This window comes from Aspergillus thermomutatus (genome assembly GCF_002237265.1).
Source record: "Aspergillus thermomutatus strain HMR AF 39 chromosome Unknown NODE_122, whole genome shotgun sequence".
NCBI classification, from domain to species: domain Eukaryota; kingdom Fungi; phylum Ascomycota; class Eurotiomycetes; order Eurotiales; family Aspergillaceae; genus Aspergillus; species Aspergillus thermomutatus.
In genome coordinates, this window is record NW_020798171.1 from 21,969 (window position 1) to 49,835 (window position 27,867).

General features: G+C 48.7%; 9 protein-coding genes across 9 annotated transcripts; 1 reads left to right on the top strand and 8 right to left on the bottom strand.

The window, feature by feature from the left end:
• Window positions 1–448: 448 nt before the first annotated feature.
• CDV56_103294 (uncharacterized protein) lies at window positions 449–2,496 on the bottom strand (the record flags this gene model as incomplete). The annotated part of the gene is made up of 5 exons (XM_026756913.1): window positions 449–1,581; window positions 1,646–1,849; window positions 1,985–2,028; window positions 2,101–2,347; window positions 2,400–2,496. 5 exons carry the CDS (start codon window positions 2,494–2,496, stop codon window positions 449–451), a joined length of 1,725 nt encoding a protein of 574 aa, XP_026613591.1.
• A 1,471-nt stretch (window positions 2,497–3,967) lies between these two features.
• On the bottom strand, window positions 3,968–5,418 carry CDV56_103664 (RNA-binding protein; the record flags this gene model as incomplete). Its single annotated transcript, XM_026757283.1, has 4 exons — window positions 3,968–4,766; window positions 4,831–4,974; window positions 5,030–5,134; window positions 5,213–5,418. 4 exons carry the CDS (start codon window positions 5,416–5,418, stop codon window positions 3,968–3,970), a joined length of 1,254 nt encoding a protein of 417 aa, XP_026613592.1.
• A 5,423-nt stretch (window positions 5,419–10,841) lies between these two features.
• Window positions 10,842–11,734, bottom strand: CDV56_104352 (general transcription factor IIH subunit TFB6 family; the record flags this gene model as incomplete). Its single annotated transcript, XM_026757971.1, has 2 exons — window positions 10,842–11,341; window positions 11,398–11,734. 2 exons carry the CDS (start codon window positions 11,732–11,734, stop codon window positions 10,842–10,844), a joined length of 837 nt encoding a protein of 278 aa, XP_026613593.1.
• A 934-nt stretch (window positions 11,735–12,668) lies between these two features.
• Window positions 12,669–13,640, bottom strand: CDV56_104527 (putative ribosomal small subunit assembly protein; the record flags this gene model as incomplete). The annotated part of the gene is made up of 2 exons (XM_026758146.1): window positions 12,669–12,677; window positions 12,732–13,640. The coding sequence occupies 2 exons, from the start codon at window positions 13,638–13,640 to the stop codon at window positions 12,669–12,671; spliced, it is 918 nt and encodes a 305-aa protein (XP_026613594.1).
• A 405-nt stretch (window positions 13,641–14,045) lies between these two features.
• On the bottom strand, window positions 14,046–15,551 carry DMC1 (recombinase DMC1; the record flags this gene model as incomplete). Its single annotated transcript, XM_026758267.1, has 9 exons — window positions 14,046–14,113; window positions 14,163–14,325; window positions 14,376–14,398; window positions 14,463–14,890; window positions 14,941–15,044; window positions 15,101–15,196; window positions 15,264–15,319; window positions 15,371–15,407; window positions 15,513–15,551. The coding sequence occupies 9 exons, from the start codon at window positions 15,549–15,551 to the stop codon at window positions 14,046–14,048; spliced, it is 1,014 nt and encodes a 337-aa protein (XP_026613595.1).
• Window positions 15,552–16,531: 980 nt separating this feature from the next.
• On the bottom strand, window positions 16,532–17,621 carry gisB (putative zinc knuckle nucleic acid binding protein; the record flags this gene model as incomplete). The annotated part of the gene is made up of 6 exons (XM_026758475.1): window positions 16,532–16,789; window positions 16,847–17,044; window positions 17,115–17,335; window positions 17,393–17,404; window positions 17,471–17,506; window positions 17,567–17,621. 6 exons carry the CDS (start codon window positions 17,619–17,621, stop codon window positions 16,532–16,534), a joined length of 780 nt encoding a protein of 259 aa, XP_026613596.1.
• A 1,303-nt stretch (window positions 17,622–18,924) lies between these two features.
• On the bottom strand, window positions 18,925–20,588 carry CDV56_105051 (UDP-N-acetylglucosamine diphosphorylase; the record flags this gene model as incomplete). Its single annotated transcript, XM_026758670.1, has 3 exons — window positions 18,925–18,996; window positions 19,069–19,803; window positions 19,866–20,588. The coding sequence occupies 3 exons, from the start codon at window positions 20,586–20,588 to the stop codon at window positions 18,925–18,927; spliced, it is 1,530 nt and encodes a 509-aa protein (XP_026613597.1).
• Window positions 20,589–21,264: 676 nt separating this feature from the next.
• On the bottom strand, window positions 21,265–22,891 carry CYP6 (Peptidyl-prolyl cis-trans isomerase cyp6; the record flags this gene model as incomplete). The annotated part of the gene is made up of 4 exons (XM_026758847.1): window positions 21,265–21,678; window positions 21,736–21,932; window positions 21,990–22,690; window positions 22,812–22,891. The coding sequence occupies 4 exons, from the start codon at window positions 22,889–22,891 to the stop codon at window positions 21,265–21,267; spliced, it is 1,392 nt and encodes a 463-aa protein (XP_026613598.1).
• Window positions 22,892–26,162: 3,271 nt separating this feature from the next.
• CDV56_105612 (uncharacterized protein) lies at window positions 26,163–27,789 on the top strand (the record flags this gene model as incomplete). The annotated part of the gene is made up of 3 exons (XM_026759231.1): window positions 26,163–26,360; window positions 26,426–26,533; window positions 26,599–27,789. The coding sequence occupies 3 exons, from the start codon at window positions 26,163–26,165 to the stop codon at window positions 27,787–27,789; spliced, it is 1,497 nt and encodes a 498-aa protein (XP_026613599.1).
• Between the last annotated feature and the right edge of the window lie 78 nt (window positions 27,790–27,867).

Genomic DNA, 27,867 nt, shown 5'->3' on the forward strand with positions numbered 1-27,867 from the left:
AATTTGACGATGCATCTTCAGGGAGGACCGGATGATGAGCTGATCCAGACTCGAATCAAGCTTTGTCTGAGTTGCCCTGGGAGCATATGGATCTTTACCAGGCAACCGTTTACTGTACAGTCTTTTGCCTTACAGATCATAGGTAATATGGTGATTGTTTCTACTTACGAAATCTTTGATGGATGCTCCGATGATCAATTGAACATACTAAACACCCTTCTTTGACGCGAAGGCTCGTCGATAAACACCTCTCACTAACGCCAGTTCTTGTCGTCAATAATAATATAGTTAGAAGCATATATAAAATCAATGAATGTGGATGCTTCGGAAAGCATGAGACCGAAAACGTAGCAGACAAAGCAGCCCAAGCAACACTCAAAGAAAATCGAAGAATACATCACCCATAAGCAGCTATCGACACTTATTAGCATCAGTTTGGTGGCCCGAGTTAGTCAATCTCAACTGGATCAGCAGCGGTGTCGATAATCTGAAGTTTCGCATCCAGAAAGTCATCAAAGCCTGCGTGTTGATCACGATCTTCGACGACGGTGAAGTTCTTGGACGGACTGAGGAGCGCTGTCTCCTTTTCAGCAATGAGACTTACACCTCCACGAGCAGAACTCGTGGTAGAACGCCGCCGTCTGGTCTCGCTGGGTGTCTCGAAATTTCCACTTGTGCGCACAGTGAGCTTGGTAGGGGTACGGTCGACCTTGTCATTATCCCGGCATGGTGTCTCGCTAGTGGCCTCATTCTCCTTGTTATCCGAAGAGGTTCCCTCCTTCCTGCTCCTGATCTGTGTCGTTGGACTAACGTGCAGTTTGCAAGGTGCTGTAGCTTCCAGCAATCCCTCGGCAGGCGGGTTGGATTTGACGCTGGAACCAGAGACGCTTCTGGTTCCCGGGTGCGAAAGCTCCTTCAGAATCGACGGACGCCTTGCAGTCTTGACACAAGACGATGAACGCTCTTCGGCAGCAGCAGAAAGCTTAGGAGCCACAGGAGGTAGTGCTGATGACGTATTCTTGGGTGCTTGAGAACTGCAAGCTAGAGGTTTGGGGGGACTGACTCCCTCGAATAGTTGAGCATACGTTTCCTCGTCAATAGGAGCAACAATACTTGGTTGCTTGCTATGCTCATAGCTCATACCGGTCATGCTGGAGATAGCGCGGCTGCTGGATGAACTGGAAATGTAATCAGGCATAGACACATCCTCCCAAGATGGTCTTGCCCCTCGATGGCGTGCAGCGGGGTCAAGTATGTGTGGATCGATGAAAGGGTCTGCCATGAGAGGCTCTTGAGTAGGCTGATATGTCCAAGTCGCTTCCCTGTTACTATTTTGCCACTGAGGCGGGGGAGGTGGTGGATAACTCCTATACGGCCAAGCTGTATGAGCCGCTGGGTTACTGACTTGGTTGCTCCTAGCTACCACAGTTCGATTCTCATGTCGAGTGGGCGAGTGAGCATGGAGGTCCTCTTCTTCCTTTTTGCCGCTCATAATGCTTCCAGCGTTGTATTTGAAGACGCGCTGCCCACGGGACCACATGCCAGAATTAGGCCAGGCAATGTTAGAGCACTCTAGGACTTCTGCTCTTGGATCAGCCGAGATCACTAGGATAGAGGGAAGAGAGATCAATCGGAAAATACTTACGCAAAGGCGCATGCTGGAAGGAAAACGCAATGACATCCTTGACTCTCTCAAACGGAGGGTTGCGATTTGGCCGAGCGAATCCTTCAGCTATAACCACTCTGATCCTGCCATGCAAGTCTCCAGCTTCCCAATGTCTTTGTTCCAGGATCTCTTGGTGGAAAGGCGGGAAACGAAGGCTGTCTTGATCTCCGTTCTTATCGACATCTTCAAAGTCTGTCAGAGTATTCTCAGATAGAGAGACGAGAGGGAGGGATTCCTACGAGAACTTAAATCTGGATAGAAAGGACAAACAATCAGTTATCTTGCAAGGAGTATAAGGGACGAGAAAGCCCAATTTACCAATAACGTGCGGCCAGCTAGTTCTCTGACCAAACACACTTCCTCTGTCACGCATTGCAGATCAATTTAGCACATTTCTTGAGCTCAAACAGGTCGTATCAGATAAATGAACTTACGAAACACATAATCCATCGATGAATATCCGAATCTCGAAGAGCAAGGCATCATCTGGTTGCATCAAGCTCTCCATTAAAAGGCTGGGACGAGGTTTCTCCCAGCTATGAACCGACACTCGGAACGGGGTATTCTGAGGCAAGCTCGGGATGAAAGTGGTGAGGACTGGCAGTTGGACCACACTAGCTCGCGGCATGAAGTAAGAGCCAGGATTAACGATGGCAGCACTGTTGATATACGGAGTCTCCACTGCAGTGGCATTAGTGAGGGCTGTCGTAGTTGCTGGCTGGATTGCACCAACCTTCTTCTTGAGTCACGAAACATTGTGTCTTGAACTCCTGAATCGGCACCTTGGAGCTCTCAGGGAAGAGCAGCACGTCCCAATTCTCGTATCGCATCCTGAACCTATGCGGTTTCGAGTCTCGGGAAGAATGAGAGCTGAGTCATGAATCTGGGTTCTGTAGAGAATACTGAAGTAAATGAAAGCACATGCACGTCCAGACCAAGGACAAAAAGAGAAGTCCCGAGTAACTGACCGCGAAGAAGATAGTCAATGGAGGGCGAGATGAAGGTGAAGACAAAAGCAGGCGATGATTAGGTACCAAAGGGCGCTCCTGCTCCATTAGGCAAGTTGGGAATGGGTTTTCCTAAATCGGAAGGAGGGAGTGAGAAGAGGCCAACTGAGGACACTCTGGGTCGAGACAATTGCGCCCCTATTTGCTGATGTTCAACACGGTGTAGGAGAAAGTCTTGTACCATGATAAGGCCTAGTGTGAGGAATAGAGAAGCAAAAAGCGCATTGAAGGTCATCTATTCGCTATTCCGATTTGTGAAGATAACACCGAAAAGGCAGGCAGCGGCACATAAACTCATCGATCGAGTCAGCAAAGGGGGAATCATCCGTGAAGGGCAGACAAACGATATAAGAGTAAACGCCAGACGTGGATGAATATTCGAGCAACAGAAGACCTCTCCAAGAGTTGCAAAGAATCAGAAAAGTTACGAACGCTTGCTATACTTGGAACGCCCAGAGACTGCTCGCAGTCGCGTAACAGACCGCCACCAAGCCTTGAACAATGTTGCAATTGAGCCACCGAGTGAACTTCATAGGCACGCGAAGATTGAGAAACGATGAATCCTCCCAGGGCCTACAATGGTATGACGATGAACTGATGAGAATCCGCCTCCTTCTCACAATGCCTGTGGAACGAACCCGGCTTGATGGTCAAAAAAGACCACTTGCGCACAAAAGAAAGGGCTAAAAGAGTGTGAAAAATTGATCTTCCATGAAATCTAAATCGAAGAAACGGGAGGACAAACAAGGGTGTTGTACAGACCATCAGTCTCGCAAAAAGCATGACGTAGCATCCTCATAGCGGAACACAATTGGACTTGATTGCTTCATGAGAAAGACATGAGAGATGAACTTTTCGCAGAATGCCTGCCCGAAGAGTATAGGAGACGGGAGGAAAGAGGGGGGGGGGGGGAAAGGTAAGGGTGAAAGCGCATAAACAATTTGAATTGCTGTTACATGGAGTAACATAACCTAGGGGCCGAATATGACGAGAATAGAAGGGAACATCGGGGCATGGTGAACAACAAGAGAAACATCAAGAAAGGGGTAATGGCATGATGAAGAACATTGAGATAGGTTTAAATAGAAAGGAGCTCAATCTTGTGGTGAATAAAGCGCTCATACGAGATCAAACGAGTAGCACAGGAGAGAATGCCCATCAAGAGCTATAGAGGGGAGCCTTCGCAGTAATAAATAGCAAACGTGTTATGACACAAAAGACCCATCGTTGGAATGACGCAAAACTCCTGCAGGTGCTTCAGAATAACGAACGCTTTTTACTGTACAAGTCTTCGTTAATCAAACTGAGCTTCATCAGATGACCGAGGGGCTTCAGAAGTGTTCTTGAGACTACCAACCTTCATAGGCGCGAAACCACCGTACTGGTGCGCTGGGGGCATGCCCATAGAGGGGTACATCGGAGGCGGGGGAGGAGCAGGGCGGTAAGGGCTGCCAGCGGGGCCGGAGTTGTTCTGAGAGCGACCCCAGCTGAGACGCACACGCGAGTTACCGATGGGGTATCCCTGCATCTGGTTGATGGCCATCTCAGCGGCGTGACGCTGAACGAACTGAACGAAGCCGCAACCCTTTCCAGGAGGGATCTTGACATAGGTGATCTCGCCGAATCCCTGGAAGAAAGAGCGGAGCTCATCCTCGGTGACGTAACCAGAGAGTCCACCGACGAAAACGGTTGTGTTGTTAGGGTCAGTGAACTGGTTCATAGGTTGGGGAGCACCGTAGAATCCCATGGGAGGAGCGCCCATCGGGGGGTACATGCCAGCGGGACCAGGCATGCCCATGGCACCGGGAACAACACCAGGACCCTTGTTCTTGGGAGTGGCAGTGGAGATGCGCATGGGACGGTTGCCGCAGTAAACGCCCTGCATCTCGGTCAAAGCACGCTGCTGGTCGTTCTCGTCGGAGAAGCGAACGAAACCATAGCCACGAGACATGCCGCTAATGGGGTCGGTCATGATCTTGGCGGACTTGCAAGACGGGAATCGGTTCTGGAACAGGGAAACGAGGACGTATTCGTTGACTTCAGGGCCGAGATCTCCAACAAAGATGGAGTACTCGGGACCGCGGTCGTCACGGCTGCACGAGTCGATATCCGTTAGGCCAATGTTTTGAAACCAGGTTCACATTGTACATTACTCACCTTCTGTCAGCAAGACCGCCGCCAGTGGCCCAGTTCAGCTTGAAAACCCGGTTGGTGTTGGGCATGGGGGTTCCGTTGAGAGAGAGGGCCTTGGCAGCAGCGGCAGGGGAAGCGAAGTCGACGAAGCAATATCCGGCATTGCTCCTACTACCAACATTAGGATCGCCTTCAAAAGAGTAAGAAGTTCCCGTAAACTCACCCAGAAAACTTGTCACGGATCATCTTGACATTGACCTGCTCGCCCATCTGGAACCACAGGTTGCGGATGAAGTTCTCATCGATCCAAGGCTCAAGCTCGCCCATCCTGAAATGGTAGTCAGTAAAAAAAGAGAACACAGCTTTTCGAATATGCGCATAAGCGCGAGATCGAGGCCAAGCGTACCAAAGAGTGGTCTTTCCCTCATTGCCTTGCTGAGCCACAGGAGCAGCTGAGGGCTCGCCGGGGGCAGGGCCCTGGAAAGTGCCAGCGGTAGGGTCAGCCTGGCCAGTCATGGTGGTATCCGCAGTTGCCGGAGCGCCTGGAGCAGCAGCAGCAGCGTCGGCTGACGGGTGCTGGTTTTGGAAAGAGTCAAAGTTTTGGAAAGACATGTTGACTAAAATCCGACGGTCGTAAAGATAAGAATCACGTTAACGGTATCTGGAATCATAGCAATTAGCGTTAACCGAAAAAACGCGTAAATAGCGTCCATCGAATGCGATGAAGGTGTGATGGCGCAGAAGCGGCAGAAGCGGCAGAAAGGTCGAGTGGGAGACGTTGCGTACCTCGAAATTGAAGTTCAAAGCACGAAAAAACTTTCTATCCGAAAACGGCTCGTTCAACCGAAAATTCGTTGGAGTCGTCAAGGAGAGAACAGCGTACGCTCGTTTATACTCGAAAGAAAACTGATAAGGTTCGTCGCTCCCTGTGACGGATACACGAGTACTGGTTAGTAAGATGAAGATTTGGAAGGCGAGATAGAATTGAGGCAATGATGGATAATTGGTTCAGAAAATCACAATGGGAGTGCGATTGAATCAGTGAATTGACGAGCGCCTTCAAGTGAGGCTGGATATCGCAAAATTTGAGAAACGAGGCGCTGAGTGAATGAATTCGAAGTATAGCGTGAGGCAGATACCAACGACCGATTCCCAAAGTATGTCATTCAATGTTGAGACACGATTCCCCGTTATTCGACTCAGGCGCAGCGCTCTACACTGATTCATTGATTGCCAAGACGAAAATTGCACCGACTGAAGTTCCAAGAAGTGACGGAAAAGTTGGAATGCTGATATGCTAGGCGAAGTGACCGGAAGAGAGCCGATTGATTATTGTGAAGCGTGAAGCAGTGTGTCCGCCAGGTTGCGGCCGCTTTCGTCAATGTTGGTTCAAGTCCACTCCGGTTGCGACCGTCCCCGCCAATCCAGACAAAAGAATTTCCGTCGGACCAGAAGCCATAACAATGGATTGTATATTTGACAAAGCCGAAGAAACGATCGAAAGAAGTTATGAGTTGGTCCGACTGTCCGACATGTATCGGACTCCTCTCTGTCAAGGCGAGAAGGCTATCGGTTTTGCGCAGGTGACGGGCAGCGCCAACGGACACTCTTAGACGAACCTCGTGACCACCGCATTCAAGAGCGATGGCGAAGGAATCGAGCCGTGAAAGAATGCAGACCCCAGAGCAGAAAGTCTGAACTTCAAAGGTGCACCACCACTGATGAACAGTAGGGATGACATATGAGAGGGAAGAGGGCCCGATAGGGACCGTGCGGGGCGACGTAATGTGTGAAGAAAACTCATGATAGCTTACCAGGTATATCAAAAAGAAGCGACTTTGAACTTGACTTCTTTTCGCAGAGGAAAAAAAGGAAATAAGATATGCGATCGACTGGCGTGGCGCGAAGGCGAGACTACTCGTTAAGACAACGACGAGACGAGAGACACCAACGACGATGAAGACCGGCGAAGTGGAGAAGTAAAAAGTGAAGAAAAAAGTGAAAAAGGCACAAGAAGAGGTAACAGAACTATCCGCAAACCGACTCCGTCTTTTCCGACAAGAACAAGAAACAGGAGAAGGAAGGAGAGAGATTACGAAGAAAAGAGAAGAGGAGGGGTAGAAGAGTCAGATATTCTTCTTCAGACGATGGAGGAGGGGAGAAGAGGGAAAAAAAAAGAGAAAGGGAAAAAAGAGGGAAGAATTCCTGGAAAGAAGAATAATAATTACAACCAACCAACGAACCTAAGCAGGCAGGTAGGGCAGACCCGAACAGTAGACGCAAAGAATAGCTTACTTAGACGAACGAACAAACGAAACAAGATTTAAGAAGAATAATAATTCCTTAGGCAGTACGGAGTACCTAGGTAATAATAATACCTACCTTACAGGCTTAAACACCAGGACGGACTGCCTGCCGGAGACCTGGGAATTGGAAGAGATGAGGGGCGCAGCATCTTCCAGTACCAATAATGCCAGGCGTGGGACAGCAATTTGCCGAATCTTTTCTTCCTCTGTTTCTTTCAAAACTGTCGATACTTAAAAAATCGAATTTATGATGATATTTCCCCAAGGTAGTAATAGCATTTAATTTGCAACCTAGGTATGATCCTCGTCTTTGTCTTTGTTGACTACTCAATGCCCAGTGTTTGTGGCTCAGGCGTTCAGGCTTTCAAGCGCAATGTAGATACCTGCCTGGGACAGTCCTACCTCTCGGCTGTAGGTATCTACCTAGCAGGTACCTAGTCTAGCGCACTTTGTAGATCTGGATTTCATGGTGGGATCGCGGCCTTACGGGGATTTACCAGAGTCACTTAGGTTACATACGGTGTAAAGTACATACCAGATTCAGGTACCTCAGACTACCTACCTATCTCCCTCATCTACGGAGACAAAGACCCCGACATGATGCCTGATTCTCTTCTACTTCGTAGATGAGGAACTACAACAGGGTAGCTTGATTATACGGCCAGTGTGATCCTTGGGATACAAGGACATAGCCAAATCACAACGAACAGTTCTGGTGAAGGTTCGTTCCACAATCTCTGTGGTCACAACCTCAGCCAGCAATCTTTGGGTCAAGTAGACTGCTAAGATAATCCGTCAATGTACACTAATATATTGATATCACTGATTGAATCTGGATAGGGCATGCTTGATGACGGTTAATTACTCTTCAGATATAAACCTCAAGCTCAAGGCTTAGAGAACTCAAGACTTGGCTTGATCATTTCATCCAGGCTGTATCTAGATGAAGTTCAAGCAATGATGCGGATACTATCTACAATTGAGACCCCCGTCCTTATTCTCATCCAAGTTCTAGGTAACCAGGCCTGTACAGTAACGTTACAAACAGCTTAAGAGGAAGGTAATATTAATAATGCTGCTGCTGCACAGAATCTGCAAGGATCTGAACCGATGCACATGCAGTCTGAGGCTAAGGGACTCCAAAGGTCTTTTTCATCTCGTTCTTGCACTCTGACTCGTCGAGGTCCCATCCGCGTCCATGGACCTTATCGTCATAAGTGTGGTTTTTTTTATGGCTCCGCCTCTGTCTTGGTCATTTGAACTGTGTTGAGAACTTGGAGGTAATTTTGCAGATCGGTTTCCGTTCGCAGCCACACCAGTCATGACTTGGGATTAAATTTCCTTGACTCGACTCCGCCTACGCTGTAGGAGTGGAAAGGTGGACTCGGCTGAGAAGTGTACCAGTCAGTGACAGCTGAATACCTTTGGTAAACTTAGGCTCGGAGGCGTCGAGGACAAGGAAAGCAGCCACCTACTAAAACTCTTTCAGCCATAAGTTTCTGAGTGGACATGACGGGGTTACAAAAGAAAGAGGAAAGAGGGCTTTGAAGTTTGGAAGGCTGAAAAGACCCACTTTTTACGCCCCAGAGCCATGGTCAATCATTTCATTATTATGTGTACCATACTGGCGCTGTACGTCAATACATTTCTGAAGAAGCAAGGTAAATGCAATTAATAACTGGAGTTCCTACTAGGAGACATAGGCATAGCAGTGTTTAAGCCAGCACCCAGCACCCAGCACCCTATCTACAAGGCCTGCCAGTAGGGCATCTTTGAGATACTTGCTGTGCACTTCTCAGGTCCATCCTACATGGGGAAAAAGAGGAAAAGGAAGCCAGCTGAACCCCACCAACAACCACATCCGTGAAATACTTGGATACCTGGATATGATTGTACCATTGGCGGAGCCTGCAGTCCGACGTTGCCTTAGATACTTAAGCTGCCTGAACAGTAAAATTTCAGTATGCATTTTGGTTTCCTTGTATGGCCTAGCCTTCTAGGCACTGTAAGGTACGTGTCCAAGCTAGATTCCACAAGAGGGAGAGACTGGCGGTTTCTGGAGTTACATACAGAACTTCGGCCTCGGGAGTTTTCAGTACGGAGAACAGAGAATGCTAAACAATGAATCCTTGTCATTGATATTAGTTCACTGTTGCACAACTCTACCTTGGACCCTTGGTCCTAAGCCGTGTGAGATCCCGGTTCTTTGACATTCGAGAAGCCTTCTCAATTCTTACTTCAGAGTTCAGGTTCTTGGCTTCGTTGCACGCGTACGCGACGCGATTAACATTTCAATTTAGGATTTTGATACAGACGCGATGGCCTCTCGGGCTTTTGATTGATCATCATGAATAATAAGTCAGTCATTTAGGAGAAGCACTTGAGCATGAGTAAGGGACATTACACAAGCACAACGTTCGACCCTTCGACCGTTCGAACTGTGGTGAATGAACGCCATCCCTGCTTCTGAGATTGTTGTCCTTGCATACTGTACTGGCCACTACTGAACCAGCATGACTCCGTACAGAAGACTGAGTTTGATATGAAGAGAATGATCAGGACCTAGCTTATTCTTTCATTCTCTTTAAAAGAATCGACTTTAGAGCCTTCTTTCAAGAACAGCCTTTTCCAACGCTACAATTTGCGTCAAGTAACCTGTCCTAAGACTGTAGTGGGTGGAATACCAATCTCGTACCCCAGGATGCAAGGCCCCTTGCAGATATCTCGACCCTCAACTCATGCAAATGTCCAGTCTTGGATACATCTGTCAGTAGGTAACCTACTGGTACTGATGCGTTCCATACCAGCCTACCTGGACATGGAACCAAACTATGTATTGTCATAACCTAAGCTGCCTCAGGTTTGATTTTTAGATGCCCGCTACCAACTGATGACCAAGCATCACAACTCACAAGGATTCTGTCTACTGTATATACATATCTACATACTATGGACTTAGACTCACACAAGCTCATCGTGCTCAGGCTCAGGGCCATCTTTCATCCAAAAGATCATACAGCCAAAGTTCCAAAGCGCATTTATAATGTAATAATCGAACCATGGAACGGATACTACAATGCTGCCCAACAACACTTTCTCAGTTATCACATCACCCCCCAACAAAGATACATGAACGATAGAGTATGTTGATGGGATGAGAAGGAAGATTTGCAAGATATCAACATCGGGCATACTTGCTCAAGGACAGTAGAATATGCTCTCATAACAGCTAGAATCCTTTGGAATGGCTTATAGAAGTGTGGTCTTCTGCTCCTTCTCATCCAATTCTACAGAAACGCTCAAATCTCGCTTTATTCACCAAGTGGGGAGTGTCTTATCCACTCTTCTAGAAAAGTCTTTCACTGCTGACATGGGGCTCCATCACATTGTTTGGTACGCGTTTTCCTCGAATCATGGGAAAACAGTGATAGCGACAGAGCCAAGGAAAGGAAGAAAAAAGGACGGCGCCGGCTTGAGTCGACTGCGAGCGTTTCTTTAACCTAGCTTTATCAGATTCAACCGAGGCATCGCCTAAAATGAACTGTATACTTTTGAGCCAGCACTCGCAGGGTTAGAAGACCCCAGGTTGACACCCGCAGTGCTGAAACGGGAATACATGAGGTCGAATTGGGCATCCTGAGACAGAGTCCACTAAACTTGAATTATATATTCCGTCTAGAAAAGCCGATGAACTCGGGCAATTGCTGAGTGCAGTATCTTGCAATTCACCTATGCTTCATTCGACTCACCAGCTGCGAAATTACTATCGCAGAACTCGCCCGCTTTCCCCAATTCATCCCCAAGCAGTTCAATCGTCCTCTCGTAGACCTTGGCGGTTTCCATTTCCCACCTCCCAATACTTTCATACTCTTCCGTACCATAAGCACCATCCATATCCTCATCATTTTCATCATCACTCGAGTTCTCGTCGTCGTCCTCCTCTCCCGCTATCGACTCGTCATTCTCCCTGGCTTCCACAACAGCAACCCGACATGTCTCTGCAATGCTCTTGATCCGCACCTTCTCCGTCATGGAGACGAGGTTACGGCTACTCTCGAACCCAGACAGCGGAGCCCCGGTCTCGACATCTTCCCCGAGCAGCAGAGAAGCAAAGACCGAGTCCAACTTTCTCAACAGGCGGAAAGTCGCCTTGGGCGAGAACGGAAAATCCGGAAGATACGAGTTGACCAGCACCGCCAGAGATATCATGTACGGTACTTGCAGTGATGCTGGGCAACCGTCAGTGGAAACTTAGTCCAATTCAATCAATTTGACAGGGACCTACGTGTTCCGCTAACCCAGAGGACATCAACGAGTGCTTCGATATCCTTCGCTACTTCCTGGAAGCTCTCGTAGCCTCTTTCCGGGTCCTGCTGTGACTGGTCGTCGTATGTGCTGCTGAATTTCTTGGCGTGCCGCCGGTTGATTGTCAAAAGGTGCGTGTCAATATGATTGATGACGGTTGTCTCTTTCATCGACCCTGCCTTGAGCGGATGTGACCTTGGCTTTGGGAGCGTGGACGGGGTCGCTGTTGAGCTGGACATAAATGAGGGTGCAGGTGATGGAAGAGATGGCTGGATGAAGCCCCCGGCTCCAGGGCCATCAGATGCGGTTGATGCCATTGATGGTGTTGCGATGAAGAGACTTGAATAGGTTATAATAACAATCCAAGACTCGGCGATAGTTAATATTGGATGCTGCAATCCCGGACAATGGTAGGCTCAAGGTGTGAGCTTCATATATATTCCCGTTCTTCGGGCTGGTATTTCGTTCAACCAAGCCGTATGATTCAACCAAAGATACTATCCGCCACTGCTCATTATCTTCGTCTGATTGGATTCCGTAGCTCTTAAGCGAAACTATATAACCTGCGATAATGCTTCAGACACCTTGATCGGTCATATGATGTTGGGTTGAAGATGTCATTGCCAAGCCTTTGTTCAATTGGTCTGTGCGCAACTCCCATGTGGCCGGCTTACATTACCATGTACATGGATGAGAAAGACAGCAGGCTATGAGTCGCTTGGACTCAAAACAAGGGTGGATATTATCTATAGCAAGGCTTGTAATGGGAGCAGGGATGAAGTAGCTCAGTCCGAAATTTAATCTTCAACAATCGCCGGCAAAACGGATCTAACGATCCGTGTTGTATTTCTTCTTGAACGTCCTAAGATATCTAATATGTACCAAAGAAGCCTTGAGACGCTACACCTGTTTCGATAAATTGTTAGCATCCTGTGATGGATGTGCTGAGGAAGAAGCGCAATATGAGAAAAAGGGCTTCAATTTTCAGAGGTGAGAAGATTTCCGTTTATCGCTGGTTTTTGAAGACATTGCATGACATCGAAATGAGTCTTGCTACTCTGGCCCCAGCGAGCTCATCATTGAATTGGGTCAAACGGAAAATGGAAGAACAGGCGGACGATGGACTCACATGTACTCAATAACCTTCAATCCTTTACCCTCTTTATGTTGTGAAAGAAAACTTTTCGGGCCCAACCGTCCTAAACGCCATGCTAAACCAGATATTTTGTTGAACATATTGAACAAGAGACATCACTCCGGCTGCAAAGTAGTCAGTCAATATGTACCAGAATGCGAGCAAGGGAAATAACTCACCCTAATCTTCCCCTTGCGCTTCTTCATTTCTTCCAATTTCTTCCTGTCCTCATCGAACTTCCTCAGCAACTGGTTCTGTCTCTCCTTCCTCTTCTCACGCGACTGGAACCGGTAGAAGTCCTCCAGGCCCTCTTGCTTCTTCTTCTGCTTCTCGACCAGAGCCCGAGCCTCTTCTTCATGCGCAATAGACGTAAGCTTCGGCCCACTAGTGACAGTAATGAACCCATCATCGTCCGGCTCCTGAGCCCTGCGAGCCTCCTCACGCTTACGAGCCTCCGCAACCTGCGTAAACACAGTCATAAAATCGTTCACCGTGCGAAGCAGGTCAGCCCGATCCGGGTAGCAGGCCCGACTGTGGTTGAGATACCGCTGGAGTCCCAGCGCAGGTAATCTATCCTCGATGCCTTCGCCCCAAACAATCTTAGCGCCCTTCTTCGCGGCTTTGGTTGCGGCTTTCAGACTGGTTTCCATGCTCGACTTGTCCGCGAAGATTACAACGGCGTGAGCACCGCTCTTTTGCAATTCCCTGTCCCATGTTGATGGTAGCGAAATGTCGTCGAGTTGGTTCTGCAATTCGTCTGCCGTAACCCTCTTTCGCTTCCTGCTTTTCGAGACGCTCCCCTGTGCGATGGCCACGGAACCTTTCTTCGTCGGGATTCCCTCGAAATGAACTTTTTCGACTCGACCCGCGGAGAGCTGCGTACCGAACAAGTGGCGCAAATGTAGCTCGGTTGTGTCTATCGGCACATTGACAACGAAAAGAGAACGGGGAGAATCGGCGTCGGGAATGCGAGGTTCGTGAGGCCGGAGGTAGAGGTAATGTGTTGCAGGCTTTGGAAACGCTTGTGATTCGGGGAGTTGTACAGGCAGGATTGCGTAACCTGCTATTTCAAGAGACTGTTTCTTCATTTTGGCAGTCTTGGGAAATATGAGCGACAGCTGTCGCTACGAACGTTGCGCGTGAAGAAATACCTTTTTGGTTACTGAGAAGTTTTGCTCTAGCGGAAAATTAAAATAATTTCGGAAGGCGGAGACTATCTAGGCGGAGACCACGCAGGATCGACAACCCATAACTACCTAACATTGGAATAGCACATGGTAAATCGACTCGAACAAATATATTTAAGGACATCCCATAACAATTTAACATCTCATCTCATACATGGCTTTCCGCAAACCCCCCGAAATCAACAATATTCTTAACAAGCTGCCGCCTTCCATCTCGCTTGCCGATCTTGCTCCCTGGGGTGGGATATCCCATATTGTAATCGTATGCTTTTTTATGCTATACATGGAGACGTTCGCTCTCAGATTTTAGACCTTGTCTGGATCATTGATTCCGCCGTTGGTAATTACATAGGTCGCCTCTCTCTCAGGGCAATCTTCAGACGATCAGACCAATTCTGTTGAAGTTCTCGGGAGGAGACCTACCTGGAGAGTCCTGTATCTTCGCCACACGTTCTTCACCACGACCCTTGCGAAGGAGGACTCGGGTCGTGGATGCATGCGCAAGGACATGACCACCAACAGGCTTACGGCCGTCAGCTCCCGCAAACAGAGCACTGGCGCCTGGGTCGCTTTGGACTTGGTTTGTCTACAGGTTGACGTGAGACTTGATTTGCTGCGAAGCGGAAGTAAACATACCATCAAGACACAGACGTTGAACTCTGAGAGAGAAAATATCCGGATTAGTTCTGTAAAGTATCCTGAAGGATGTTGACAACTACACACCTTCAGCCATATGTGCAAGTTTCATTAAGAACTGGTTCAGCTTTTGCTGACGGTCCGCAAGTTCTCCTCGTCCGCAGTAATCCACTCGGAAGCAGTTCATGATACTGTCAATTATCAACAATCTGTACTCGCCTCCAGCGAATTCCCTGCTCAGGGTATTGAGTAGTTCCAGCTGGTGCTCGCTGTTCAGAGCTCGAGCGTAAGCGATATTTTCCTGAGCAGAATCGGGATCGACGCCAAATCTCTCTGCAATCTGAGCAATGCGCTCTGGTCTGAAGGTGCCTTCAGTGTCGATATAGGCGACCTTGCCGTCTGCACCACCCATCTCCTTAGGAAGCTGGGCGACAACGGACATTGTGTGAGACAGTTGTGTTTTGCCGCAACGAAATTCTCCAAAGACTTCACTGATACTCATGCTCTGAAAGCCACTAGGGAGAAGTCAGATAAATGCATGTCCGGCACAATACTGGTAACTCACCCTCCGAGGATTGAGTCAAATTGCTTGCTTCCCGTTGAGATCTTGACAACTCGCTTGCGTTGATGACTTAACTCCATAGCAGTTATGAAACCCGATGCAGCTGGCTAAGCAATGTCAGACGAGCTTCTCACTGTGATTCTGAGGGCAATGGAGTCCTTACCAAGCATTTTTGTATAGCCTCCTTGATCTTCTCGACCTTGACCTCGCTAAAACCCTTTATTTTAAGAAGCGTCTTCCGGGTGGCACCGTGAACCGACTATGAAGAGAGCGAATTCATGTGAGGACACAATAACAGCATAGAAAAAGCAGAGGGGATGCATTACAGCGACAGTATAGAATCCATTTGCCTTGAGCTTCGTGATGTCTGCAGCGCCAATACCTTAAAGCACAGTCAGCTCAAACAGAATGCGCACCGTAGGATGAGGTGTACCATGAGCCTGAATGCTGTCGATATCGACGATAAAGACCTGAAGTGATCAAGAGTTAACCGTTTGTTGAAACCTCGCACCTCAGTCGCATATAACGCGACCTGGTGTTTCAGCAAACAAGACAGGAAAAGAGAAGGACTCTACATCGTCGTTGAACTCATCCCCTGATTCCGATTCAGGCATGGTGACTTATCAAGTGCTCGTAATGGTTACTTAGAAGAAGATATTGATAGAATGATAACAGCAACGATATATAGTAGGATTAGCTGAAATCCAGAGTAGATGAGACTTGGAGCAGGACTGGGACGACATAGAAGACGCGAGGTAGACCGGTCGTCACGGGGTCTGGCCGTAACAGGAAACCGGGCTCCAAGACCAGAACAAACTCAACACAGAGCAGCCAAGTCTCAAGTAGTAATAATGATGAAAGAAAAGACGAGCAGGACATAGAGCAAATCATCTCCAAGACTTGACGCTGTGCAGTGGGAGTGGAAGAGTCGTCCAAGGCCCACGCAGAGTAAAGACGTGGTCGTAAAGGCGTAGCATAGCCAGGAAGAGCGGCACTTTCATGAAGTTGAAGTTTCATTTGTTTGATTGATTCTTGTTTTTTCTTCTTTCGGCTATCCATCTGGATAAGCATAAGAGAGGCAGTAAGTACGAGCAGATGTGGTAGCCACACCGCGCCAGGTACCTTGTCTTTCACAATCTTCAGCACAATAAAATTCGTCCGTACTTTCTTGTCACCCTTTCTTATACATATCAACACGCTCACTCCGGTCCACCAATGTCTCTCCTGCGCTCAATTAACCTTTCGCCTCGCCTCGTCTCCTTCTTTCCTTGCCGCACCATCTGATTCAAAAAGAGAAAGATACCCGGGGAGAACAATTGACGCCAATCATGAGAACTTTGAGCCATGTGTAGGATCCAAGTCGTCAGGAACCTAGGGACATCGTGAAACTTTTGTTCGTCGTATACATAATAGTGATAAAAAAGGCCGGTGCTGAGAAACCTGAAACCGGTGGCATAATATATGCAATGGAAGAAACATGAGAGGGAAAAAAAGAGATATCAAGATCGAGTTCCGCAAAACCCTAATACAAAAAGGAGGAGTGAAAATGGGCTTCCCTTGCAGCGGGAATCGTAGATGAGATAAAGGTGGTCGTTTAAGCGACAGCGGCGGTGGGAGCAGCGGCCGTAACAGGAGCAGCTTCGGCGCTGACCTCAACAGCGGCAGTGGTAGCAGCAGGAGCGGGGGCAGCGGGAGCAGGAGCAGCAGCCGACTCAGCAGGCTGCTGGTTAGCAGCCTCGTTGTTAGGGCAATCGCGAGAGATGTGGCCGGCCTGAGAGCACTTGTAGCAGACCTTGCCAGCAGAGCTCAAGGGGCCACCGTTGGGGGCGGTGCAGTCACGGGAGATGTGACCCTTCAAAGTGTAAGTTAACGCCTTACCCAAAGAGATCATGCATGTGAGGGCACTTACAAGCTTGCCGCAAGCATAGCACTTCATAGCGTGAGCTTGGCAGTCACGAGCGAAGTGGTTGGGACCACCGCACTTGTAGCAAGTGGCGGCACGCGGGTAACCACCATATCCACCGCGGAATCCACCGTTAAATCCCCCGCGAGGAGCACCGACACCACGACCAGCACCAGAAGCAGAAGCAGGAGCGGGGCAGTTGCGCTGGAGCACCATCCAAGTCAGCCGGGCTCAAAAGGTAGAAGAAGAGAGAGTATAGTCGACCGCGACGTACAGCGAGATGGCCGGGTTGGTTGCAGTTGTAGCAGCGGCCGTTAGCTCCACCGTTGAGACGCAAAGTAGGACAATCGGCCTGAACGTGGCCTAGTCCCTGGCAGTTGTAGCACTGCTTGGCTATTATCGACGAGTCAACATCCTTGCGCTTTCCAAAGCCTGAGATTGGACGGATCTTACTCTCGGTAGTACGAGGACGCGGGCAGCTGCTGGACTCATGTCCTATCGCTTGGGGTCAGACATTATGGTTCGGGGACAGGTATCAAGCGAGGTACATACCAGGCTGCTTGCCTAATTGATGAAGGATTGACGCATTAGCCAGGTAAAAAAGCCCTCCTTTTAAATCAAAGCACTTACAATTGTAGCAGAGACGCTCGGACGAGGAGCAGACCTCTACGTCAGTCAGCGACAGTCGTCCTAGCCCAAAACGCTTCCCTCCGGCTTTGCACTAACCAGCATAGTGGCCAATATTGCCACACTTGTAGCAGGCACGACGAGACAGCAACATCTTTCCGGTAGTTTTAGCTATAGAATGAATTTTTCCGTCAGTTCAGCTGATGCCATTTTGCAGAAACCCCGCTGCTGAAGGCGTCTGTTGCGCATTGATTGTCCGATGCATGATGTATAGCAATTGGAAGCTTCGGAGACACATCTCAATCTTTATTGTAACAACAAAGTCGCAGTGTATGCTGTCCAGACTGACTCCTCGTTGTCCAATCTCTCGTTGTCGAATTGGCAAGTCAACGATAATGCGACCCTATGTCCGAAGAGAACATAGCAGCGACGAGCCAGTCCACGCACGCCAAACAAACACCGGGTCACGGAGACAATTTATTTTAATAGACTCACTCTTCAGAAAACCAACGATCTTCAATCTCCTTCTCAATAGGTCTATTTTGGCTGTCAGCTTGAGAACCTTGGAGGATGCGCAGCGCTTCCAACAGCCCACTACTCTCGACTCGAAAAAAGTGGGCTGACAAAGAAAAAGCGACCAACACCAAAAGAGACTGACAGACACACACAACAAAAAGGTTAACTTACAATGCAGCTCAAACTGAACCCTCACAGCACTCCAATCCCTCCAAACCACAAGAGGAAAAAAAGAAAAAGGGGAACGGTCCTTAGATTTCCTGGTAATGCACAAAGAGAAGTGAAAAAAGACAGTTACTGAATTGAATCAAGCGATTTAGCCAAGCAAGACTCTTTTCGCAGGGCTTTTTCTTCTCAGGGCAAAACGTGAAAAGCTTTAGCTCCCGGGCTTTCCCGCATTGCGTAAGGTTGCGGACTCCCCAGACTGCGCACGGCCTGAGGCACACGTTCCTCGATGGTCAGCCTAGCTCAAGGTAGATACAGCTTCTCTGCGCTTTTATAGAGCAGTACTAGTACATAGTTTGCCTTACCCTTTTGTAAATATTGAGAGATAAACCTCGCAGATGCGACTGTCAGAGGAAAGTAACTGCTTGTATATATTTTCGACTAAGGATTCTGAAATTAGACAACTGCTGCTACTGTACTGACGAGCAGCTGCTGTTGATGGATGTTCTCCATTCCTGGGAGATTCATCACAATGCAAAGTAGATTAGTTGAACATTTTCATGATGCAACATTTGATACCAGCTGATGAAAACTGAAAGGGGATACAAATACTATCTAGGAAGCTCCTCAGCTGCGGTCAGCAACCCAGCATACCGGATAACGAGACCCACATATTAGCAAATGCTTCGGTTGTGTATGACATTCTGATGCAAGTGAACTAAAGTATACCTGTCAATAATCCGACAGGGAATGATAACAAAACCACCGTGACTTTTTTACTCTTCCTTTTCAATGAAAGCTGGTGCTTTGATCTCGCGGCCTTTCAGGAATTCAAGACCCTCTCCGCCCTGTAGAAATTGCCCTAATCAGCGAGGATTCTTCAACGAGACTGAAAATGAAGGGAGAAAGGAGGGACTTACATAGCTGATCAATGGAGATACTTCAACACCAACGGCATCGCCCTCAGTAACAACAACACCGCCCGCCTGCTCAATCCAGCGTTGTCCCTGGCTCATAATATCTTGCTTGCTGGTGTCGGGGTCATCCTCACCAGTGCCTCTCGCGTTCTTCAATGGTGAGAACTCATCCTCACGACGAACCTCGATGCAGGCGAACTTTTCCAAGGGAGTCATGGGGAAGACATCGAAGACAAACTGCTCCAGCTTGATACCGTTGGGCTTCTCCGGCTTGAAGAACTCGCCAGTATTCTCCTTGATGCAAGGAATCTTCTTTCTGGCAACGTGGTGAGGCAGTTTGTGTGCCCAAGTTTCGATCGATTCGAAGAATTTGAAGGAGTAGTAGTGGTTCACAATGTTAGCGGCACGGAACTTGAGCACGTCAGGCTGCTTGGGATCCTTGGCCTCCGCCGTCTCCTTGTCAATCTCAGAGTACTCAACCACGTCGGGCTTGCCGTTCTTCTGTAGAATTAGACCGACTGACTCGGTGGCATTGCGCTTCCGGACTACCTTCGTAGCGATATCAACCTGTTTCGATGCGGCAAAACCAATGAAGACAGGATCCGCCACCTTGACAAGGCAGTTATCGACACAGTAGGTGTGAATATGCTCAATCCCCCGCTTGCGCATATCCTCTCGCACACCGGATGTCAGAAGGGCCTGATAGATACCACCGTTTCCATCAGGAGCAACAGCGACCTATTTTCTCCCTGTCAGAAACTAACAACCGCAAAACTATAGTATGCGACTGCGAAACGTACCTTGAACTTGCTTTCCATCAAGATCTTACCCTCGTTGGAGATGCATGGCAAGACACCTTGCTCAAAGACGATGACATTGCTCTTGTCCAATCCAAAGTACTTGTGTTGTTCGAAGAACTCCTCCGTGGGCTTGCGGGTGGGTCCACTGGTCATGACATACCAAGGGATGACAGCCTCCTTGCCAGAAATCTTCTGAGCAAGCAGCTGGAGCTTAGCGATTCTCTCCGCCTGGATCTGGAAAAGCGACTTGTGACTAGGAAGCCCGATGTCGAAGCAACCCTTCGGTGCGGAGCTTCCCAGACGGGTTCCCTGTCCACCTGCCATCAGGACGACCGCAACCTTGTTACCCGCCACAAGTTTGAGTCCCTCATCATACCATTGTTGGATATCCTTGGGGTCCGAGTCGAGAATCGATGCAGTAGCGACGTCCGGCAGGGGTTCAAGGGAAGTGGGCCCATCTTCAGCTTTGGGAGGGTTCAGAGTCTTCTCGGCGAGTTCATTAATTCGAATAGGGTCGAAGTTCGATAGCTGGTGGAAGAGCTGGGACTTTTCGATGGTTTGTAATTCATCAACGAATGCGAAGACATGTCCTTGGCCTGCATCGGTGTACTTTTGTCTAAGCTGCTGGAACTCTTCAGCGGATGGTTCACGGGGAACGTTCTCTGGATGACCATGGAATCTCTCCATGAGGTTGGAGACCGTTTCTTTGATAGCTGCGGCCATATTGATGATTTGATCAAATCCTCAAAGGGTATCAAATGAAGAGGGGTGTTGAGTAGGAGAAGTAAGAAGAGAAATAGATGGGGACGTTTTGTTTTGAGGAGTGCGGGGTGTAGTTGAGCTGAAGCTTGGGATGTTGGGCCTTTAACTTCTATCTATTTCACCATCCGCTGACCGCCAGGAAGATGAAACCATTTGATCTTCTGCTATTATTTTTAGCTAGCATGGCCGACCCAGTTCTACGAATGATATAAATACCAGCTATGACTGTCTCGATTCGAGCTCCCTGAATGGCCAATCTGAGCTGGGTCTTTGGACCTCTGGGTCCTTCTGGGCGGGGCATACCATCGGCAGACCCAGTTTCACCGACTAATGGCCAATAGATAAATAGTAGGAGAAAAGAAGGTACTAGTTAGTAGTACTAGTGCCACACAACGTACCTAGTTTCTCTAAGAGCAAGAAGCCCTTAGGGGCCAAGGTACAATTCCATGTCGATGAGTGAGTTAAAATAGGTCGGGGTCAATTGATCTGATATGAAGGCTAGAATTACATTCCGCATTATGAACAAAGCTTCAGACAATCGAGCGGCATGACCAATTTTTAAGATACCAGGTCGCCCTTGATGTAGGGCTACTTGTATATCGCTGTCCAATAGTCCGCCTCTTCCCAAATACGGAGACTAGCGACGTCGCCTTTCTCGATATCGGTCATCATCGCGACGATCACGCCGCTCATCATTGTAGGACCTTTCATGATTTCTATCGCGATAGGAGGCTCCCCGTCGAGGACTTCGACTGCCAGATCTACCGCGGTATCGGCTCCGATGCGAGTCCCGTCTCGGGCTGCGACTGGCTTTTCTGTCCTGATAAGAGCTTCTTTTGGGACTTCGACTGTATCGTCGCTCTCGAGAAGCAGGCCGCCTTCTAGCTTCGCCCTTATCGAACACCATGCCATAGTCATCCCGCTCACGGACGTGGTCAGTCGCCCGATACTGTCGCTTCTTCTCAAGCTCAGCTACACCGCCAAAGCCGCCTCTCCGGCCGCTGCGTTTAGATATGGTTGCATTTCGCCAGCTTTCTGACAGCTTTGATACCTGTAATGTCCTTATTAGAGACCACTGTTCAACGGGAAGTGCTCGAAGCAGACTCACACTCTGCGAAAAATCAACATGTATACGATGATCATCAATCAGAACCCCTTGCATCTTGAAGTAAGCCTGTTCGCAATCCTTTTGATTTTCGAACTCGATAAAAGCATACTGTAGACTGTCACCGGTTCGTTTATCTCTGATGACTTCGCAAGACAGAATCGGCCCGAACCGACTGAAGATCAGTTGAAGATCCTCATCTAAACTCACAGTTAGCGGTGGCCAATTCTACCCAAATGTGGAAAAAAGACAAATACCTTGAGTAACAGGATTCAGCTTGCAGACGAAGAGCACATTCTCTGGAGGCTTGACCTCTGCGAATGGAAGATCACCAACCATTTCCAGAGTCAATGCTTGCGCTCTGGCCTCGCGCTCTCGCCGTAGCTTTTCCATCGCCTCCTCATCCATGTTGTCATCCAGATCCTCATCATCAGCAATCCTTACAGTCGCTAGTTGTGCTTTTGAAGGTAAAGGACTTTCAGCAGGCGCCATTAAGCCAGGAGGATCATCGTAAGGGTCATCGAGGATGACTGTATGGCGGATACGGATATCTTTCAGCGGGCGACCTCGGTCGTCAATAAAGGCCCCGTTGATCTTTTCAAGAACATCGAAGCCCTCCACAACCTTCCCGAAGATTGCTGCTTTCCCGTCCAAGTAGTCGAGGTTATCCCCAAGTGTGATGATGAATTGACTGGCAGCGAGGCGCTGGTCGGGATCGTGCGAGGAAGGGACCGTTGCCATACTGACGGTTCCGCGCTCGGTGTGCTTCAGCTTCGGCGACAGTTCCAAGGGAAATGTTCTCTTGACGGGGCCTTCCAACAAGCCCCATATCGAAGACCCGCCATCGCTTTCCGGGGAATCGGGACCGAGAGGATCACCAGTCTGGAAGGTAAAGTTCTTCTGCACGCTATGAACTGGCGAAAAATTGTAATATTTGACTTTGCATAGCTTCAGGAAGCTACACCGGTAGAAAATGGATCGCTTAGTTTCTAGTTCAGCCACTCGACATTGTAACAAGCAACAGACACAGACAAAGAAAATCACCACAAACAAAGCATGGGAGTGTTGGGACAACCTACTTTTCACATGCTTTAGGAGACTCATCAACCAGAAGGTCAATGACAATATCGCCAAGAGAGGTCTCCAAAAGTACGCTCATGATGTTCTACCAGCGGCTGCAGTCGATGCCGCAAAGATCGACGATGCGCTCGCTCAGCAGGTAGATGGAAAAGGAAACGGTGAAGCAGATTCGTGTGAAAACAGATAGCAGTGACAAGGATATGGTTGATAGTTGCGCAGATAGAGAAGTCAAAGGCCTAACTTTCAAAGTCGGTGTGCGAGAGGAACTGAAAATGGATACAGGTAGGTAGAATGAGTGATGGGCTGAAGGTGATTTGCAGGGAGCGTGTGAAGCTAAGGTGAGGTGCAACTTTCGCGGCTGACCCGCTGCCGCGCCCCCCGAAAGAAAGTCAATCCACACGCCTCCGTCGATCCTGGAGCTACTGTCCATCTACCACACACCAGTGACACCACCCATTATCTAGTCTATCTCCCGGGGATGGGACCTTGTCGCCTTTGGCGATCATTGCATTGGTGATCACTACAGCAATCCTGGATTCTTCACGATCGATGAGACGTCGATGCAGGCTTTGACTGTCATACAGGCCTTGGGAACGGAACCTCTCTCGGTCAATGAGAATCGATCATTTCGAGGTGCTTGCACATTTGGAAGCCTGATCCGGTGCCTCCTCGTGTAACCAATTCCCTTTCTGAATCGGGCGGCATATCATCCGGGGGTCCCCGTTGGATGGGAAAGTCCTGGGGATTTAGATTAACTTGCGGGTCGGAGTCAGTCACTGTTTGCTGCTGCGACTAATTCAGTACTGTCGATCCAGATGGCTTGGAGACGCAGTCGTTTGGCCCCAACTGAAGTTATTCATTGAGAGGCAATCGAGTTAGAAATGACAACCTAATCCTATGATGTGAATTGTCATTATTCTTCAGGTTACAATCTCTAACACTCTCAAGCGCCAAAAACAATGCTGATGTACCACTCTGCCCTCCTTCTTTGCGGTGCGAGTTTCACAGCAGAGGCGTTGAAGAGAAGGAAAGACAATGGGTTGTCCTGCAGTACTAGAGCCTAACAGCGTCAACGACTCCCCCCCTGAAAAAGGATAAGCAGCAATGGCAGGATGATTGTTTTCCAAAAAGCACGTGGATGTTGTTGGACCTACTCCTGCGTTTCGACAGGCTGTGACTAATTTTTGAGAGCGAACTCAGGAGCTATGGAAAAGTTTCACTAACTTCTGTCATCTTGTGGCTGGTCCCAATCCCAACAGCGGTCAATTTTGACCTGATTTTCCACAGGGGACAATGCACAAGCTTTTTGCGTTTCCCCCCTTTGATCCTAATTCTAACGTCCGGAAATGAAGTCACTTTAGCCGACCACGTCGCATTGGCGAATGAACTGCCGGTGCAGCATTCGCAAGCCCAGGCTCGAAGCCTGCTTCAGCATGATTCTGTTCAGTCAATCGGATTGAAGGAAAGAAAATACCCAAGAAAAGCAGGACAGGACAAACATTCTGCCGCTGGAGGCTGAGTTTCAAAATGTCAACCAAGACTATTGGCTGCTTTGATGTCGTTTCGTTGAAGTAGTCAATTGGGACTTATGCTATACTGACGTGCACTCACATTGAGACTGTTCCAATCAAGGGATGGATTGCAGTGCAAAACTTTGTTCGTGTGAGTTGCCAGCCAGGCATTGGCAGGCTGTGCCAGTTCGAAAAGATACTGTCTTCCATGAACCCCTGAACTTCGTGCATACTAAATCGTCCCCTAGCCCCACGCCCCTGCTATTTTCTTGTTTGACTAAAAGACCAGTTCTGCATAATCATTTTGTGATTTATTATTGTGTTCTGGATTCTCTGGTGTTCTAAGAACCCTGTCCCCTCTTTCTTGTTTCCTTCGGCTCCGGTTCTTGATTTCGACCTGTCCAGTGTTCGAGAAGGACTTGCAGACATAAGGGGACGATCCAGCCACTGCTAGATAATCATATAGCGCCACTGACTTGGAAATCATGCTAATTCCGCCTTTCCTCCCAAGACTTGCTTCCTGATTCATTCAGTCATGGTCTTGAGCTCCCATTAGCCCTTGTGTGGCTCAATCACGTTGATTCAAGCCCAAGCATTGGTCGGAATCATGCTGGGACTCTAGGAATCGAGCTATCCGAGACATCAAACTGAGCTCCTCAAGACTATGCGTTTGCGTGTGTCGCGAGTCTGAAAGGCAACCGTTTCCACATCCGCAAAGATGTTAATATGCTTCCAAGTGAAGTGCTCACTGCAGTCTTCTTGACACTTGGCTCAAATTAGAGACTGATGTCAAAAGTACTGGCAGAGTTTTGACTTCCCAGAAGATGTTTGTTTGATGCTAAAGACTGCCAAAGCCTGGCCAGTAGGCTTCCCAACCAGCACCCTATTTCAATGGGCAAACATGCTTCTTTAGTCTTTCTTCCAGCTCGGGAGTCGTTAGATAGATACTGCTCTTGGGAATTCATGCAAACGTAATCAGCGGCTATCCGCTCTGCAACAACCTGAGTTCTCATCTTGATTTGGCATATCGCGTTATTGTGCTCTTGGAGAGAGGAAGCATATCGTCTTCCTGAGACAAGAGTCCTGGAGGCAAAGATTATGGTGGAGCTTCTTGTGCTTTTTGGTGGCAATTGATTGGGGATCTTGCGCAGAGAGCTCCAAGTCCACCAGCCTAGACTCCTAGGCCCTTCTGTGGTTACCATCAGGTCATGTTCGTCTCGTGCAACGTTACTCTGTGAAACAGAACCTCTAAAACGCCTTTGATTCTGCCTGTCTGGCCTTCTATCAGCGTGCTTCTGGGGAGTCCAACCTACTTGATGTTGGAACTAAATGCAACACGGAAGAATGCATATGCTCTCCTGGTACAACAAAAGACTGGAGATTCAGGTATCAAACTGACCATCTTCCTAGATTGAAGAGTCATGAAGTGACCTCCACTAGTCACTGAGGGCACTTGAGGTAAGCTCATGATTGATCTATAATATCCCCTTCGAATGGTCCAGTCAGAAAGGGTGGGAATAAGAGCCAAAGATTTTTTTTTTGTTCGAAAAAAGGAAGAAGAAAAAGAAAAAAGAAGGAAACACCAGATGGCCAACACATGGGCTTAAAATCAGACCTTGATTCCGATTGAAGCCCCCCCTCCTCTCATCTTTACCCGGTTCCTTTTCCAGTTCCTACCTGAGGCCGACGGAACATGCTGGACAAAATTATCCTAATTCAAAGACCTCCTTCGAATTCCCAGCTAACCTTTGAGAGAAGCTGTTCCCACCCCCTCGGACCTGTCTTGACTTGAATGTGAGTCTCAGACTCAGGAACAACCCAACACTAACCGGTGAAGTCATGGCCCATCCTTACTACCCCTCAGGGGATGAGGTCGGTCTTGATCAACAATCCAGACATGAGGCTCATTCAGTATCACCTTCAATTCGACAGGATGGCCAACAGGAGCTGGTGGAGAGAGGCACGAGTTCCGTGAGTCCTGCTCTAGAGATCGACGGCAGAAGTCGGAACTCTACCAGGCGCCGTATCCAAGTCGCAGTAAGTAGTGTATAGTTTTGGTAGATTTTGAACAGAAAGAGGAAAACATGTCCTGATACTCGCAGTGCAATCGATGTCGCAAAAGGAAGATCAAATGCAGCGGGGATATTGGTGATGGACAAGGATGTTCGAACTGCCAGGCCTCTGGGAATACGAATTGCCAGTTCTTAAGGGTAAGATGACACTAGCCTGCATGAGGATATGTTCTCACTGAGATTGGCGAGCTGATATTTGCAAGGTCAATTCATCAATGCTCCAGACAAAAGTGGTGGCTGGGTGGCCGTATGGTTCTCCATCCCAACGGCTAGGAGTGTATCCACATGTGGCCCAAAGGCCTGGACTAGTGTCGACAAACTCCCCCGGTGTGCGGTTTGGGTCCTTCTCGCGACCATCTGGTTACGATCTAGGTACATTCGGCCCTCAGCATTCATCTAGCCGACAGCCTTTCAGTCTTGATCACACGGCCAACTACGAGGATGAGCCGACTGCATACAATCCTCAGTCATCATACATGTTTCCCAGCTCGCAGCAAGGTATCCTGGCGGACTATTGTGGGCTTGCATGGAACACCAAGGCATGGAATTCTAACGTCCAGATCAACAAGGCGCAGAGCGGAGCAGCGTTCCCTACCCAAGATGCAGAGAACACCATTACCTCATCCTCATATCCCTTCTTGTTCTCAGGCCAAGGAACTCAATCGACTGACGTTCCCATTGTACCAACAATGGCATGCACGCCGTCTGATGGACAAAGCGCCGATCAGGCGTTACCAAAAGCATCCGGCCGCAGCCAGCTCCAGATGGGTATATCTTCTCTAAGCGCGACTCCTGAAGCCATGTCCGGATTGCTGTTGTCCCCGGAATATAGATATGGACATCATCTAGCCACAAGAGCCTCCATCTCGAGTAGTGGCCGCCCGAGCATGCAGCTTGGCTCGAACGGGAACTTTGGTGGTACCCTCTTGAACCAGAAAAGGAAGGCGAGTCAGTCAAGTGCACAGGACATAATGTTCGATTATCTGCCCATAACATCGGCTGGGCCGCCCTCACATCTTGGCCCCTCTACTGGTACAGCACTCACCACTTTCGAGACGCTTGATTCAACCGATGACTTCCAAGCGAGCACAGAAGGCCGATCAATAAGATCATTTCCCCGGGACAGAGGACGTTTCGTATCTATGATGGGCTGTGGCTCCGATATCTACGGATATAGCAGCAGTGAAAAGAGCAAGAACCGGTCTGAGACGGGCGATACTGGATCCACGGCTACCCTGATGAACGGCCTTCCCTACACTCGCCCGAGGCATGCGGATACTCATAGCACCATACCATTTGACCTCCTCGCAACCGATGTCTTACCGGAATATCGAGCATCAGCCGAGCTGCAGCGAACATCCGTCTCAGCTCTGAGTAACCCGGGTGGCTTCTGAAGTTGGACGCGTCATTAATTTGCAGATCAATAGGGAACGTGTTGGGGCAGAGAAGTCTTCCGCAGAGAACAGTTTGGT